General features: G+C 35.8%; 1 protein-coding gene across 2 annotated transcripts in view; it reads right to left on the bottom strand.

Moving 5' to 3' along the window:
* The window catches only part of efna5b (ephrin-A5b), a 270,599-nt gene extending 258,237 nt beyond the window's left edge, over nt 1-12,362 (bottom strand). For both annotated transcript variants that reach the window (XM_061900211.1, XM_061900220.1), the window contains exon 1: nt 11,672-12,362. In XM_061900211.1, the coding sequence (XP_061756195.1) occupies nt 11,672-11,880 (209 nt within the window). In that variant the 5' untranslated portion in view covers nt 11,881-12,362. The remainder of the gene's footprint in view (nt 1-11,671) is intronic.
* Nucleotides 12,363-14,765: the final 2,403 nt, after the last annotated feature.

Here is a 14,765-nt window from a genome sequence, read left to right as displayed (position 1 = left end):
GAAAGGGCTTTTAAAACTGGGAAAACCGAGCCTGTGTTCTGGGTAGTGTATAGACCAGACCTGGGCAAATTAAGGCCCGGGGCCCACATGCGGCCCGTTGAGCTTTTCAATCTGGCCCGCCAGACATTCCCAAATAATTTTTTTAGATCTTTAAGATGGAAAGTGTAGCTGCGATTATGATGTGCAGTGATGTTTTCTAATGACCGTAACTCTTGAAATATACAACGTATTTCAATGGTTGGAATCTGCGCTTATGGATGATACACCAGTTACTATGGCAATCTAATTAGTTACGATGGTAAGCTAATTAGTTACTATGGTCATCTAATTAGATACTATGGTAATGTAAGTCACAGCAGCTCAGACTAGGCACCCACAGCAGTGTGGGTGGGGAGCGTTTCCACAGACGCGGAAGGAGATTTTCACAACAAAGTCCTAAAGCTTAGTGATGTATTTGATATATCAAATTGTAGGTGGGTTTATTTTGTAGCCTTTGTGTTCATATTTCACAGTTTATTGCATTTTTGTTGCGTTTCACTTGATTGTAAAATGTGTCGATCGAAAGGGGGTGTGACCTTCATATTTTGTCTATATTCAGTGTTTTATCCTTCATAGAAAAAATTTAAATTCCATTATGTTTTTTAAGGCGGTCTGTCATAACGTTTTTAGCATTCAATCAGACATAATTGTGAGGTTTTGTATTAGTGTTCATTAAAAAAATGTTTCTAAATGCCTGGTATAGACACTCAGAAGACATTATATTAAATACACCTGCATGTTCAAATAAACTCTAATACAAGAATGTGGGGAAATTCACTATTTATAAAATGTTGCCTATTGTTTACAATCATCATGGAAGACATAACAACAGATGTGTTCTTATACGTTGTGTCCTTGAGCAAGACACTTCACCCTTGCTCCTGATGGGTGCTGGTTAGCACCTTGCATGGCAGCTCCCTCCATCAGTGTGTGAATGTGTGTGTGAATGGGTAAATGTGGAAATAGTGTCAAAGCGCTTTGAGTACCTTGAAGGTAGAAAAGCGCTATACAAGTACAACCCATTTATCATTTATTTATATTGGCATTTTAAATATTCCATACATGTGATCAAAACGTCTGCTTACAATCGACCCTAAGAGAGCTGCGCAATTCCGCCTACAAAGCCCTTTAAAAAATCCAAACACCTCTATTAGGGTTTTTTTTAATGTTTTTATTTTCTTCATTAATCAATTCAACAAAATATTACACAATAATACAACAATAATACAATTTCTAATCCCGGCCCAGTAACATTCAGAATAGCAATCGACAGAGCAATTGAGAGGACACCCAAACATGACACAAAACAATCCTAAAGTAGTCAAACAAAAATGAATTATATCAACAACAGCATCAACATTAACAACAATTCTAACACAGCAGTGATTAGAAATCCCTCACTGACATTATCATTGCAGCCATTTATAAAAAAAATAAAAACATTTAATCATTAGGGTTTTATATACACATTGTAAGTATATATGTAATGTAGTAACAAGCACATTTATAATAAAACAATTTTGAGAAATATGAGGCACATCGATTTAAAAAACACATCACGTTTGCATTTTTTCTTCTTTGTCACTGATTATTACTCATTGCAGACTCTATGAGAGCCAAAACATATAATAAATGGGCGAAACAGTGGAGCTCCCATTGGCTTTTAATTAGTCAATTCAATATTTAGAATGCAAAAAAAAAGAATGTATCCATTGTTATGTCTTCCATAATGATTGTGAACAATAAGCAAAATTCCCTGAGACCAATTATGCAAAACCAACTTTTCTTACCCATTGGTACCTGCTTTTGTATATTAGGGATCAGCATTGTCCCCCCCAAAATGTTATTAACCCATGGGGGTATAGCGGAGAGATTTATAAAACATCCTACCTTCCTATACTTCTTTCAAAACAACCAATTTTGACAGTTTTCCCATTGGTGATTCCAGCGTATATCTCCAAACATGTTAGAGATTTATCCAAAGAGATTTGCGTGAGTCCGCCATTGTAGTCAATAAGCTACCATTTTTTCTCTATGCTCTTCTTGTGGGGCAGACTGGCTCGTACATGCACATGCATCCTCTGCTGTTGCCATTGTCTAATACAAATCAGCATATAGTTTGAACTTACAGACTCAATATGGGAGTGCTGAAAACTACAACATGGCTGACGGAGAGAATACGCAGTCAAAGTGGAGGCAAGTTAACAGCGTTAAGGCTCTTAACAGCAGAGGTCCCTTAACTACGGCCCGCGGGCCGGATACGGCCACCCAGCATCCAAAATCCGGCCCGCGGGAAGTCCCAAGTTAAAAAAAAAAAAGTTTCGTTTTTAAAAATGTTTTTTTTTTTAATCTGTCCTTTGTAGTCCATTTTTCTACCATCTTCTAGCCACTCAGGCAAATCATTTTGTCTAAAAATGCATTTTACCATTGATAATGTGACATGTGCACTCTTTAAGTCAATTAGTACGCGAGGAATACATATGTATGTGTATATATATATATATATATATATATATATATATGAATATATAAATATGTATATATATATATATATATATATATATATACACACACATATATAATATACACACATATATACATACACATATATATATATATATATATATATATATACACACACACACACATATAAATGTGTATATATATGTATATATACACACACACGAATACATGTATATATACATATATATTTAGGTGTGTATATATATATATATATATATATATATATATTAATATTTATATACACATGTATAATATACACACATATACATATAAACACATACATATACATATATATATATATATAAATATATACACATATATATATACATAAATATATATATATATATATATATATATATATATATATATATATATATACATAAACACACATATATATATATAAACATACATATAGCCCGTTATATATATATTCATATATATATATATATATATATATATATATTATATATATATATATATATATATATATATATAAAGTTTGGTGACCCCTGCTTAACAGCATTGTTGTGTCATTCTTAGTGCTAAAACCTCAGAGGAATTCTTACAGAAGGTAACCCACAAAAGTTCATGATAAATGACAAGCATTATTGCATCTTATCGTTTTAGTAATACTGCCTTTACGTGAGCAGGATTACACATCCCAGACGAGCGCCTGACCAGTAGCGTTTCTTCAGTGTGCAGTGAAGCAGTTCCACGAGGGCCACGGCCAAAAAGTCCTCGCTCTCCTCTGCTGCCACACACCCGAAAAGCAGCTGCTCAGCCGAGCATGTTGGCCGCTGTCTGCCTGCTTGCCTAATTCTCTTGTTTAATAGCCAAAAGCAACCTAATATAAAGTGCGTTCAATGCAGAGAAAACACAACATGGCACCTAAACCTCAACCAGAATAGTATTTCTCATTTACATAATTACTCCGTACAAACACTGCTTTTTGTTTTTACACTTCTGCCCGTCTCGCTCACCGTGTCGCCTCCACTATTGGATCTCGCAGCTCAACGCATTCGCTTAGTGGCTGCCTGTCCTGCAGCCTACAGAAAAAAGTGACTAGGCAGGGGGTCATTAGCGAGAAGTAGTCAGTCTTCAGGCGGCGAGCACATTGTAGTTGAAAAAAATGGCTCCCAGCAAAGCGCAGGAGAGATAAAGTTATGGTCAGAATTTCACTCACTTAAGCCATAATAGCCAAAGGCAACTTCTTTTTAGGATCTGAATCATAAACCCTTTTATAGATTCAAGTATCCGCGGCCCACCGGTGTGTGACAGGTAACAAGAAGTCCAAAGGAGAGAGTTGACTTGTCTCTTTTATCTGCACTATGCATGACCTCTTGAATCACTCGCACAAGCAAAACATGAAAAGCATGCAGAAACAAAACTAAACAAAAATAACGGCATTAACATTCATAACCAAAGCTTGGAATGTAAAGTTTACTGCTAAAAAAAAGATGGTGGCTTGGTTGTAGACGACAACAATTGAGGTCATGCAGTGTGTTTAACAATATATTATGCACAAGTGTAAAACATCTAAGTTTACAGTATTGGTGTCAAATGTGCGGCCAGAGTGCCGGATCAGGCCCGCGAACAAGTTTTATCCGGCCCACGGAATGGGTTTGTTAAGTATAAAAATGAGCCGAAATTTTTGAACGAAAAAACTGCTGTTCTAAATGTGCCCACTAGATGTCGCAATAGCGATTCTTTGTATCTTTGTAGATTATTGTACTTATGTAATAAATAATAAACCACATGTGCATGTTAATTATTTATGTAAACTACATGAATAACATTTTAATTTGATTTGGATATTTTTTTATTCTTGATAGATTGAAAATGAACACCAATGAGTTGACTGATGAACATTATCACATCATTTATTCAGAAAGTATAAATAATGACAAATAAAAGAATACTATTAACCGCAACATGAAAGTGTAAACAAAACAAAAAAAACAACATCATGAATTGAAGATTTTCAGAATGTCCTTGTTCTATTTTTAAACAAAGAAAACAATCTGAAGTTGGCTTTATATTTAAGTTATCGTGCCGTGATTTTACCAGTCTGGCTTTACAGCAATCAGAAATGTTCACTAAATGACTTAAATTTTTGGTTGGAGATAAAAAAAAAAATAATAATAATTCAATCTTTGTGCCAAAACTCATGTACATGTTTTCTTGCCCTTGGCTTTGTCTTTAACACACATTTCCACCACATGGTGCACAATTAAAGTCTGTGCACCTGGTTGTTTGGAATTATGAGTCAATACATTGCTGAAAATAACATTATTGGGAAAAATTTAAGACCAATTTTTAACTATTCTTTTTAAAAGTATATGCTTTTATTTTTTACAGCAAAATTCTTCCGTCTATTGTAGGTCAACCTGGGCGTACCTGACACATAAATAAAGTGTTCACTGGTTCTTGCGGAGAAACACATTTTAAGACCAATCAGTTCCACATATATCAATCGTTACTACCCTCGCTATTTAAAAACATTGGAAAAATTTTGAATATAAGAATGTTGACATATTTTACATACTGTGATGTAAGGTTTACAAACTTCAAGTTTAAGACACAAAAAATGGCAATTCCATGGCAAATATTTTTGTAGAATATTTTAAATCCTTTTGCATGCATATTTTGTTACCTTCACCACATTGATTTACACAGTTTTTTAAAATGAACGCATCACAGAAAAATGACATTTCCTTAAAATAAAATGAGAAACACAAAATATAAACACGTTCTGCATAAAACTGTGACTTGTGTTGTCCGCATTTTAAAAAATTGGACACGGAAAACTAAAAATGCAAAATATGAGAATGTAACACAAATCTTTACCTTTTATTGACATATTTTACATGCTGTTATGTGAGGATTACTAACTTCAAATTTTAGACCGAAAAAAAAATGGCGATTCCATGGCAAATATTTTCGTATATTTTTTTAAATCCCTTGACATGCATATTTTGCCACCTTCACCACACTGATTTACACAGTTTTTTACAATGAACGCATCACAGAAAAATGCCATTATTTCCTTAAAATAAAATGAGAAACACAAAATATGAACACGTTCTGCATAAAACTGTGTTCTCCGCATTAAACAAAATGATTGTACTGGACACGGGAAACAAAAAATGTAGAATATAAGAATGTTACACAAATCTTTACCTTTTATTGACATATTTTACATGCTGTTATGTACTGTTTACTAACTTCAAATTCAAGACACAAAAAGATGGCGATTCCGTGGAAACTACTTTTGTAGAAATTTTAAAATCCTTTTGCATGCATATTTTGCCACCTTCACCACACTGATTTACACTGTTTTTTTACAATGAACGCATCACAGAAAAATGCCATTGTTTCCTTAAAATTTACATGAGAAAAACAAAATATGAACACGTTCTGCATAAAACTGTGTTCTCCGCATTAAACAAAATTATCGTATTGGACACGGGAAACTAAAAATGAAGAATATAAGAATGTAACACAAATCTTTACCTTTTATTGACATAGTTTACATGCTGTTATGTAAGGTTTACAAACTTAAAATTTAAGACACAAAACATGGCGATTCCATGGCAATTATTTTCGTATAATTTTTATAAATCCTTTTGCGTGCATATTTTGCCAACTTCACCACACTGATTTACACAGTTTTTTAAAAATGTCTTTATTTCCTTAAAAAAAATGACACAAAATATGATTAAAAAAAAAATTGCATACGGTTGCATGCTGTTATGTAAGGTTTACTAACTTTCGGATAATTTTTCAAATCCTTTTGCATGCATATTTTGCCACGTTCGCTACATTGATTTACACTGTTTTTTTACAATGAACGCATCACAGAAAAATGCCTGTGGAATCCTTACAATAAAGTAAAAAGGTTTTTTGAGAAACAAAAGATATGACGTGTGTTCTCCACATTAAAAAAAATTATCGTGCGTGCTGTTGGACACAGGGAAACTAACATAAGAGATTTATGCAAGCATTCATTCCTACACAGCGCTTAGGCGGCAACTTTTCCTGGCAAGTGTGCAATAAAACACGACATCATAACTCAGAAATCACCTTGAGTAATTCACGCTGGCTGCTGTAAATAAAAACCTTCAAGGAGTCTGAAACTTTTTTTTTTTGCTTCCTCGCCCGTGCCCTCTCAGAGTCGCCCTGACCTCTGAGAATTCACTATCAAGTGCAGAGAGGGACTCCCAAAATACCTAATATTATTCATTCGTATTCCAGTGCTGGACAAGGAGACACAGAGCGAGAAAAAAGGGGGCGACAGGGGAGGACGGCTTAGGAGGGACATGTCGGGAGAAGAAAGGGCACTAGTCTGTCCTCTCATTAGAATAAATACTCACGAGCGAAAAGCAGCCGGCTGCGTCGCAGAGGGCAGACACCGCCTGAGAGAAATGTCCCTTTATTTAGAAGACATTTCAAACTGAATGGACCCTGTCAGGACGTGCATTTCGGGTTCGTCTATCCGGCTCAGGAAACAGAAGCCACGCGGATTGAGGAATGGATTGATGAAGAAGTTGCTCTTGGTGAAACTGCGAGACAAAGACGGATTGAAGCCGGCTCGGAAACCCCCTTGCACATGACGCTCATAGGAATCTAAACTTGCGGACACTTTTAGAGTCTAGTTTTGGTATTTTAATGGTGTAAAGAAAATCTATTGGACGCATGTCTGAAAAGGAGTAGGAAGAGGTAGAGCTTATCTAATCCTACTCTACCTCCGTGTCTCAGCTGACTGATTTTGTCTTTTTCCACTTGGGAAAGAAAATAATAGGAAAGCGTGTTGGGTTTGATAGAGCTTATTCGGGACTGGAAAAATAATTTCAACAAATAAAGAGTCAAGTTGACAGGGTGACTGTATAATACACGTGAATTTATAACATTTGATCCCTTTATCCGGTTGTAAAAGTCTATAGAATCGGTGTATTGTCACATAAACTGTAAAAAAGCTGCTGCTGTGGTCGCATTGGGAGTATGAATGTGTACAAATTGCACGGATCTCTCTCTGGTGATGAAGTTGGAGCAAAATATGACACGCGAGAAACGGGATACGTTCATCTTGGGCACGATAAATCAGAAAGCAAAGAGATTTCGAGACAAACCAAACACATTCAGAGTGATTAATTCCCTCAAAGTAGTCGTTTCCCGGCCGGGAGAGACTGTGAGGTTTGGTCGGGCGGAAAAACGAATGGCTTTTTTTTTCTCGAACTCTGAAAATCATGTCAACTTTTTTGTTTGTTTTAAAAGTCACATGCCTCTTCATTTAGGACAACCTGCATCGTGACTGGACTTCAGTGACAATAAAGTACTTCACTAGCCCGATTCGACATGTCCGAAAAGGAGTGGGAATAAGCACAGCGTAGTCAATCCGACTCTTTCCACATGTGTAAGCTCCTGTATAGTTTATTTACCACCTGTGTTTAACATGGTAAATAATAAATACGTAGAAAATAAATATAATTAAATTAGCAGAATAGACGTTGACTGTTTGTGCACAAATGTTTGCCTATCAGACTGAGTTGGGTTGGGAGGAGTTATAAATACCTGCAGGGGACGAGAGTCAACAACCGTATTGTATAAGGACCGACTGGAATTGGCCACACAACAACTTCTAAAAAAAAAAAAAAACCTGTTTCCTTTCCTGAGGCTAGTCACCATCTCTCAAAAAGAAGCAAAACAAGAACCAAAATCGGGTCTTCCCTCCATTCTCTCAATGTTACTGCCTTTTACTTGAATTTATCAGCCGACAGTGGGGAAGCATGTCGGCACCATCTGGAAAAAATCAAGCTAACCCAGCGTCCAGTACAATCAAAAAAAAAAAAATAAATCTTGGTGTGAAGAAAGAAGGCGAAAACAAAATACAGTCAAGCGAAAGGATGTCTGTCAACGGCAGGGATCAAGGTTAAAAAATTACGTTGGGGAGGGAAAAGCTCAAAAAAATAAGTCGCTTCAGTCTTTAAGATATCAATCAGCGGGTCTACACTCACTGCTTGGGCAAATCTTGAAACTTTAAGTGGAGTTTACAGTAAATGGTCCATTGAAAAGTTGAGTGAAAATGGAATAGAGTACACTGCTCAGTTCATCCAAAGACAGGCAAATAAAAAAACGCCTGACAAAAAAAAGTTGTCATTGTATCTTACCAAAAAAAAAAAAAAATTAAAAATATGGAGTATTTTTTCCTTTTTGTCAACACCAAACAAAGCAACTGAGAGACTTTAAGAGTTAACTATATGAGCAGGCATGCATGAATATGTCACCAGTCGATAAAATGTGTACAATTCTGAATGTAATAAGTCAGAGGAAGAAGTTTGTGGTTTTGGACAAGGACTGTTTAAAAGCTGTAAAAAAATATGTTTTTTTTTTCTTTTTTTAAAAACACATGTTTGGCTTTTAGTAAATATAAATTACAAATACTGTAAACTGCGTTTAGCTGGGAAATATATTCTTATTTTGAAGTTTTACTAAGCAGGCATGCATTAATATATCCCCAGTGTACAATTCGGAATGTGACGAGTCAGAAGAAGTTTGTGGTTTTGAACAAGGACTGTTTAAAAGATGTAAAAAAATATATGTTTTTTTTTTGTTTTTTTTAAACACATGTTTAGGCTTTTTGTGAATATGAATTACAAATACCATGACTTGCGTTTTGGAAATATATTCCTATTTTGAAGTTGTATTATCTATGTAATACAACACTAGGCAATACTAAGTTTGATCCAAAATTACAAGAATGAACACGAGTTTTGTATCTTTTTTTCTTAATATGACTTTGACGTCAATATTAACACTTAAATATTAAGACTTTAAGACTTAAAAGTTGTGACTTTTTAAGAGGAAATACTAAGTTTGATCCAAAATTACAATAATTAACATGACTTTTGTATCTTTTTTTCTCAATATTGACTTTGAAGTCAAAATTAACACTTAAATATTAGACTATAGGACTTAAAAGTTGTGACTTTTTAAGAGGAAATACTAAGTTTGATCCAAAATTACAATAATTAACTTGACTTTTGTATCTTTTTTTGTCTTAATGTTGACTTTGAAGTCAATATTAAGACTCAATAGTAAGACTAGGACATAAAAGTTGTGACTTTTTAAGAGGTTATACTAGGTTTGATCCAAAATTACAATAATTAACATGACTTTTGTATCTTTTTTCTCAATATTGACTTTGAAGTCAATATTAACACTTAAATATTAAGACTTAAAAGTTGTGACTTTTTAAGAGGAAATACTAAGTTTGATCCAAAATTACAATAATTAACTTGACTTTTGTATCTTTTTTTGTCTTAATGTTGACTTTGAAGTCAATATTAAGACTCAATAGTAAGACTAGGACATAAAAGTTGTGACTTTTTAAGAGGTTATACTAGGTTTGATCCAAAATTACAATAATTAACATGACTTTTGTATCTTTTTTCTCAATATTGACTTTGAAGTCAATATTAACACTTAAATATTAAGACTTAAAAGTTGTGACTTTTTAAGAGGAAATACTAAGTTTGATCCAAAATTACAATAATTAACATGACTTTTGTATCTTTTTTTTTCTTAATATTGACTTAGAAGTTAATATTAACATTTAAATATTAAAACTTTAGGACTTAAAAGTTGTGACTTTTTAAGAGGAAATACTAAGTTTGATCCAAAATTACAATAATTAACATGGCTTTAGTATCATTTTTTGTCCTGATATTGATTTTGAATTCATTATTAAGACTCAATATTAAGACTTTAAGACTTAAAAGTTGTGACTTTTAAAAAATACTAAGTTGATCCAAAATTACAATAACATGACTTGTGTATCTTTTTTCTTAATATTGACTTTGAAGTCAATATTAACATTTAAAAATTAAGACTTAAAAGTTGTGACTTTTTAAGAGGAAATACTACTTTTGATCCAAAATTACAATAATTAACATGACTTTTGTATCTTTTTTCTTGATATTGACTTTGAAGTCAATATTAACATTTAAAAATTAAGTCTTAAAAGTTGTGACTTTTTAAGAGGAAATGACTTGTGTATCTTTTTTTTCTTAATTTCTGACTTTGAAGTCAATATTAACACTTTAATATTAAGACTTTAAGACTTAAAAGTTGTGACTTTTTTAACAGGAAATACTAAGTTTGATCCAAAATTACAATAATTAACATGACTTGTGTATCTTTTTTTCCTTAATTTCTGACTTTGAAGTCAATATTAAGACTCAATATTAAGACTTTAAGACTTAAAAGTTGTGACTTTTTAAGAAGACAAATACTAAGTTTGATCCAAAATTACAAGAATTAACATGACTTTTGTATTTTTTTTCTTGATATTGACTTTGAAGTCAATATTAACATTCAAAAATTAAGACTTTAGGACTTAAAAGTTGTGACTTTTGAAGAGGAAATACTAAGTTTGATCCAAAATTACAATAATTAAAATGACTTTTGTATCTTTTTTCTTAATATTGACTTTGAGGTCAATATTAACATTTAAAACTTAAGACTTAAAAGTTGTGACTTTTTAGGAGGAAACACTAAGTTTGATCCAAAATTACAATAATTAACATGACGTTTGTATCTTTTTTTTCTTCTTCAAAATTACAATAATTAACATGACTTTTGTATCTTTTTTTCTTAATATTGACTTTGAAGTCAATATTAAGACTTTAAGACATAAAAGTTGTGACTTTCTAAGAGGAAATACTAAGTTGATCCAAACTTACAATAATTAACAAGAATTGTGTCTTGTTTTCTTAATAATGAATAACAATAGTGTTACATTGTTCCATGCATTTTTTTTTTAAATGAAAGCAGTTTACAGTTGCTTTAGTCATAAATTAAAATGAGTGACCAGCAGGTCTTACAGGTCTGTATTGAATTATTAGTCATATTGTTACACATAGTGTTAACAGCTTAATAATGGTACGATTCCCATGCTTTAAATGGAATAAATGCCCAAATATACGCACGCTTTAACGGGCATGTGCATACCCTCCCACGCCACAAACCTGCAGATATTGAGCCTTAATCACCGGTGCACAGCGCCGTAGCGAGGCGGGCGGAGGAGCCTCGGTGGCCGGGGCGTACTTACTTGGCGTTGGTCCGGTTCCAGAAGACGGCGTAGCGGTCCGCCACCACTTTGGAACTGGGCTCCTGGCTAAAAACACACATCCACAGCAGCAGGCAGACGGCGAGGATCATTTCCACTTGCAGCATCACTACAGCGAAAGTTGGCCACGTATTTCCTCCGTCTTCGTCTCCCGTCTTCTCGGCTTGCCTGCAGCAGGTGAGGCGTCTCATTCAAATCGGGACGCGGCTCAGTTCTGACCCGCTCCAAACGTAGCGTGGGATATATGATGTCCCCCTCCCCTCCTCGCGTGGATCTGCAGGGGCGCGTCAACAAGGTGGATGACGAGCGCACCCTTGGGTGCCAAAGGGGGGGACAAGTCAGTCACACACAGGCACACACAAAAAAAAAAAAAAAAAAAAAAAAAGACCACCGGAGAAGGGACGGTGTCGTGACGCCGCGTCAGAAATCCACAGAACTTTTTAAAGCCATAGTCACTTGACGGGAGGACGGGGATCAATCCGCGAGGAGGAAGAAGACGCGTGGTGTCCTCTCGTCTCGGAGGAGACACTTGTTTATGTCGGCGCCCCGCCGTGTCCTCCTCATGTGTGATGCGCCGTTCGGAAAGCCAAACAAATGCGTCATACAAGATTCTTCTTGATGGTGTTTAAAAATGTGTAGAAAAAAAAAAAAAAAAAAAGAGAGTGTGTGTTAAAGGAGCCTCCGGAGAGAGCGACGCGCGTCAAGAAGCTCCGGACGCTGACTGAGAGAATGACTTTGCTCTCGCCGGGCACCCATTGGCCAGGCTTCATCGAAGTGGGCGGGGCTTCGACACGATTTAACCACGCCCAAGTCCATGTTGCTCCCACACTAGCCCCGCCCCTCCTCCTCCTCATTTCCTCCCTCCTCCCCTTCCCGCCAAAGCCTAATTCAATTACGGAGAGGTACACTACATTTTAAAGGCCTACTGAAATCAGATTTGCTTATTTAAACGGGAATAACAGGTCCATTCTACGTGTCATACTTGATCATTTCGCGACATTGCCATATTTTTGCTGAAAGGATTTAGTAGAGAACATCGACGATAAAGTTCGCCACTTTTGGGAATTCCTGAAAAAGCCTCGCCTTTACCGGAAGTCGCAGACGATGACGTCGCAAGTGTGGGGGCGCTGTCACGCCAAATTTCTTCCCCCCTACAAAAACATTCCCCGCCATTTACTTCCAGAGTCATGATTAATACAGACATTTTGTTAACTCTATATTATAAAAATATAACGCTATATTATAACAATACAGAAGTTTTGTTAATGCTATATTATAAAAAAAAAAAAATCAAAAAACAATTTACAAACACAAGCTATGGGATGACACATTTTCTTCCGGGGTCACGTTTCCTCACGTTTCCTCTTACGTCATCCCATAGCTTGTGTTTGTAAATTGTTTTTTTCATTTTTTAAATTTTTTTTATAATATAGCGTTAACAAAACGTCTGTATTTTTTATAATATAGCGTTATATTTTTATAACATAGCGTTAACAAAACATCTGTATTAATCATGACCCCGGAAGTAAATGGGGGGGGAAGGTTTTTGTAGAGGGAAGAAATTTGGCGTGACAGCTCCTCACATATTCACATTGCTTTTAATGGGAGCTGTCACGCCAAATTTCTTTCCTCTAGGGGACGGCGTGGCGCAGTGGTAGAGTGGCCGTGCGCAACCCGAGGGTCCCTGGTTCAAATCCCACCTAGTACCAACCTCGTCACGTCCGTTGTGTCCTGAGCAAGACACTTCACCCTTGCTCCCGATGAGTGCTGGTTAGCGCCTTGCATGGCAGCTCCCTCCATCAGTGTGTGAATGTGTGTGTGAATGGGTGAATGTGGAAGTAGTGTCAAAGCGCTTTGAGTACCTTGAAGGTAGAAAAGCGCTATACAAGTACAACCCATTTATCATGTATTTATTTACAAACCCCCCCCCCCCCCCCCCCCCCGCCCCCCATTTACTTCCGGGGTCATGATTAATACAGATGTTTTGTTAACGTTATATTATAAAAATATAACGCTTTATTATAAAAATACAGACGTTTTGTTAACGCTATATTATAAAAAAAAAATGAAAAAAATGAAAAAAACAATTTACGAACACAAGCTATGGGATGACGTAAGAGGAAACGTGAGGAAACGTGACCCCGGAAGTAAATGTGTCATCCCATAGCTTGTGTTTGTAAATTGTTTTTTGAATTTTTTTTTTTATAATATAGCGTTAACAAAACTTCTGTATTTTTATAATATAGCGTTATATTTTTATAATATAGAGGTAAAGAATCTGGGTATTATCTTCGACCCAACTCTCTCCTTTGAGGCACACATTAAAAGCGTTACTAAAACGGCCTTCTTTCATCTCCGTAATATCGCTAAAATTCCCTCTATTCTGTCCACTAAAGACGCTGAGCTCATTATCCATGCGTTTGTTACGTCTCGCCTCGACTACTGTAACGTATTATTTTCGGGTCTCCCCATGTCTAGCATTAAAAGATTACAGTTGGTACAAAATGCGGCTGCTAGACTTTTGACAAGAACAAGAAAGTTTGATCACATTACACCTGTACTGGCTCACCTGCACTGGCTTCCTGTGCACTTAAGATGTGACTTTAAGATTTTACTACTTACGTATAAAATACTACACGGTCTAGCTCCATCCTATCTTGCCGATTGTATTGTACCATATGTCCCGGCAAGAAATCTGCGTTCAAAGGACTCCGGCTTATTAGTGATTCCCAAAGCCCCAAAAAAGTCTGCGGGCTATAGAGCGTTTTCCGTTCGGGCTCCAGTACTCTGGAATGCCCTCCCGGTAACAGTTCGAGATGCCACCTCAGTAGAAGCATTTAAGTCTCACCTTAAAACTCATTTGTATACTCTAGCCTTTAAATAGACTCCCTTTTTAGACCAGTTGATCTGCTGTTTCTTTTCTTTTTCTTCTATGTCCCACTCTCCCATGTGGAGGGGGTCCGGTCGGATCCGGTGGCCATGTACTGCTTGCCTGTGTATCGGCTGGGGACATCTCTGCGCTGCTGATCCGCCTCCGCTTGGGATGGTTTCCTGCTGGCTCCGCTGTGAACGAGAC

The sequence above is a fragment of the Nerophis ophidion genome, linkage group LG01 (genome assembly GCF_033978795.1).
Source record: "Nerophis ophidion isolate RoL-2023_Sa linkage group LG01, RoL_Noph_v1.0, whole genome shotgun sequence".
In the NCBI taxonomy this organism is placed as follows: Eukaryota; Metazoa; Chordata; class Actinopteri; order Syngnathiformes; family Syngnathidae; genus Nerophis; species Nerophis ophidion.
The sequence above is the reverse complement of the archived record's forward strand: the minus strand, read 5'-3'. Positions and strand labels throughout refer to the sequence as shown.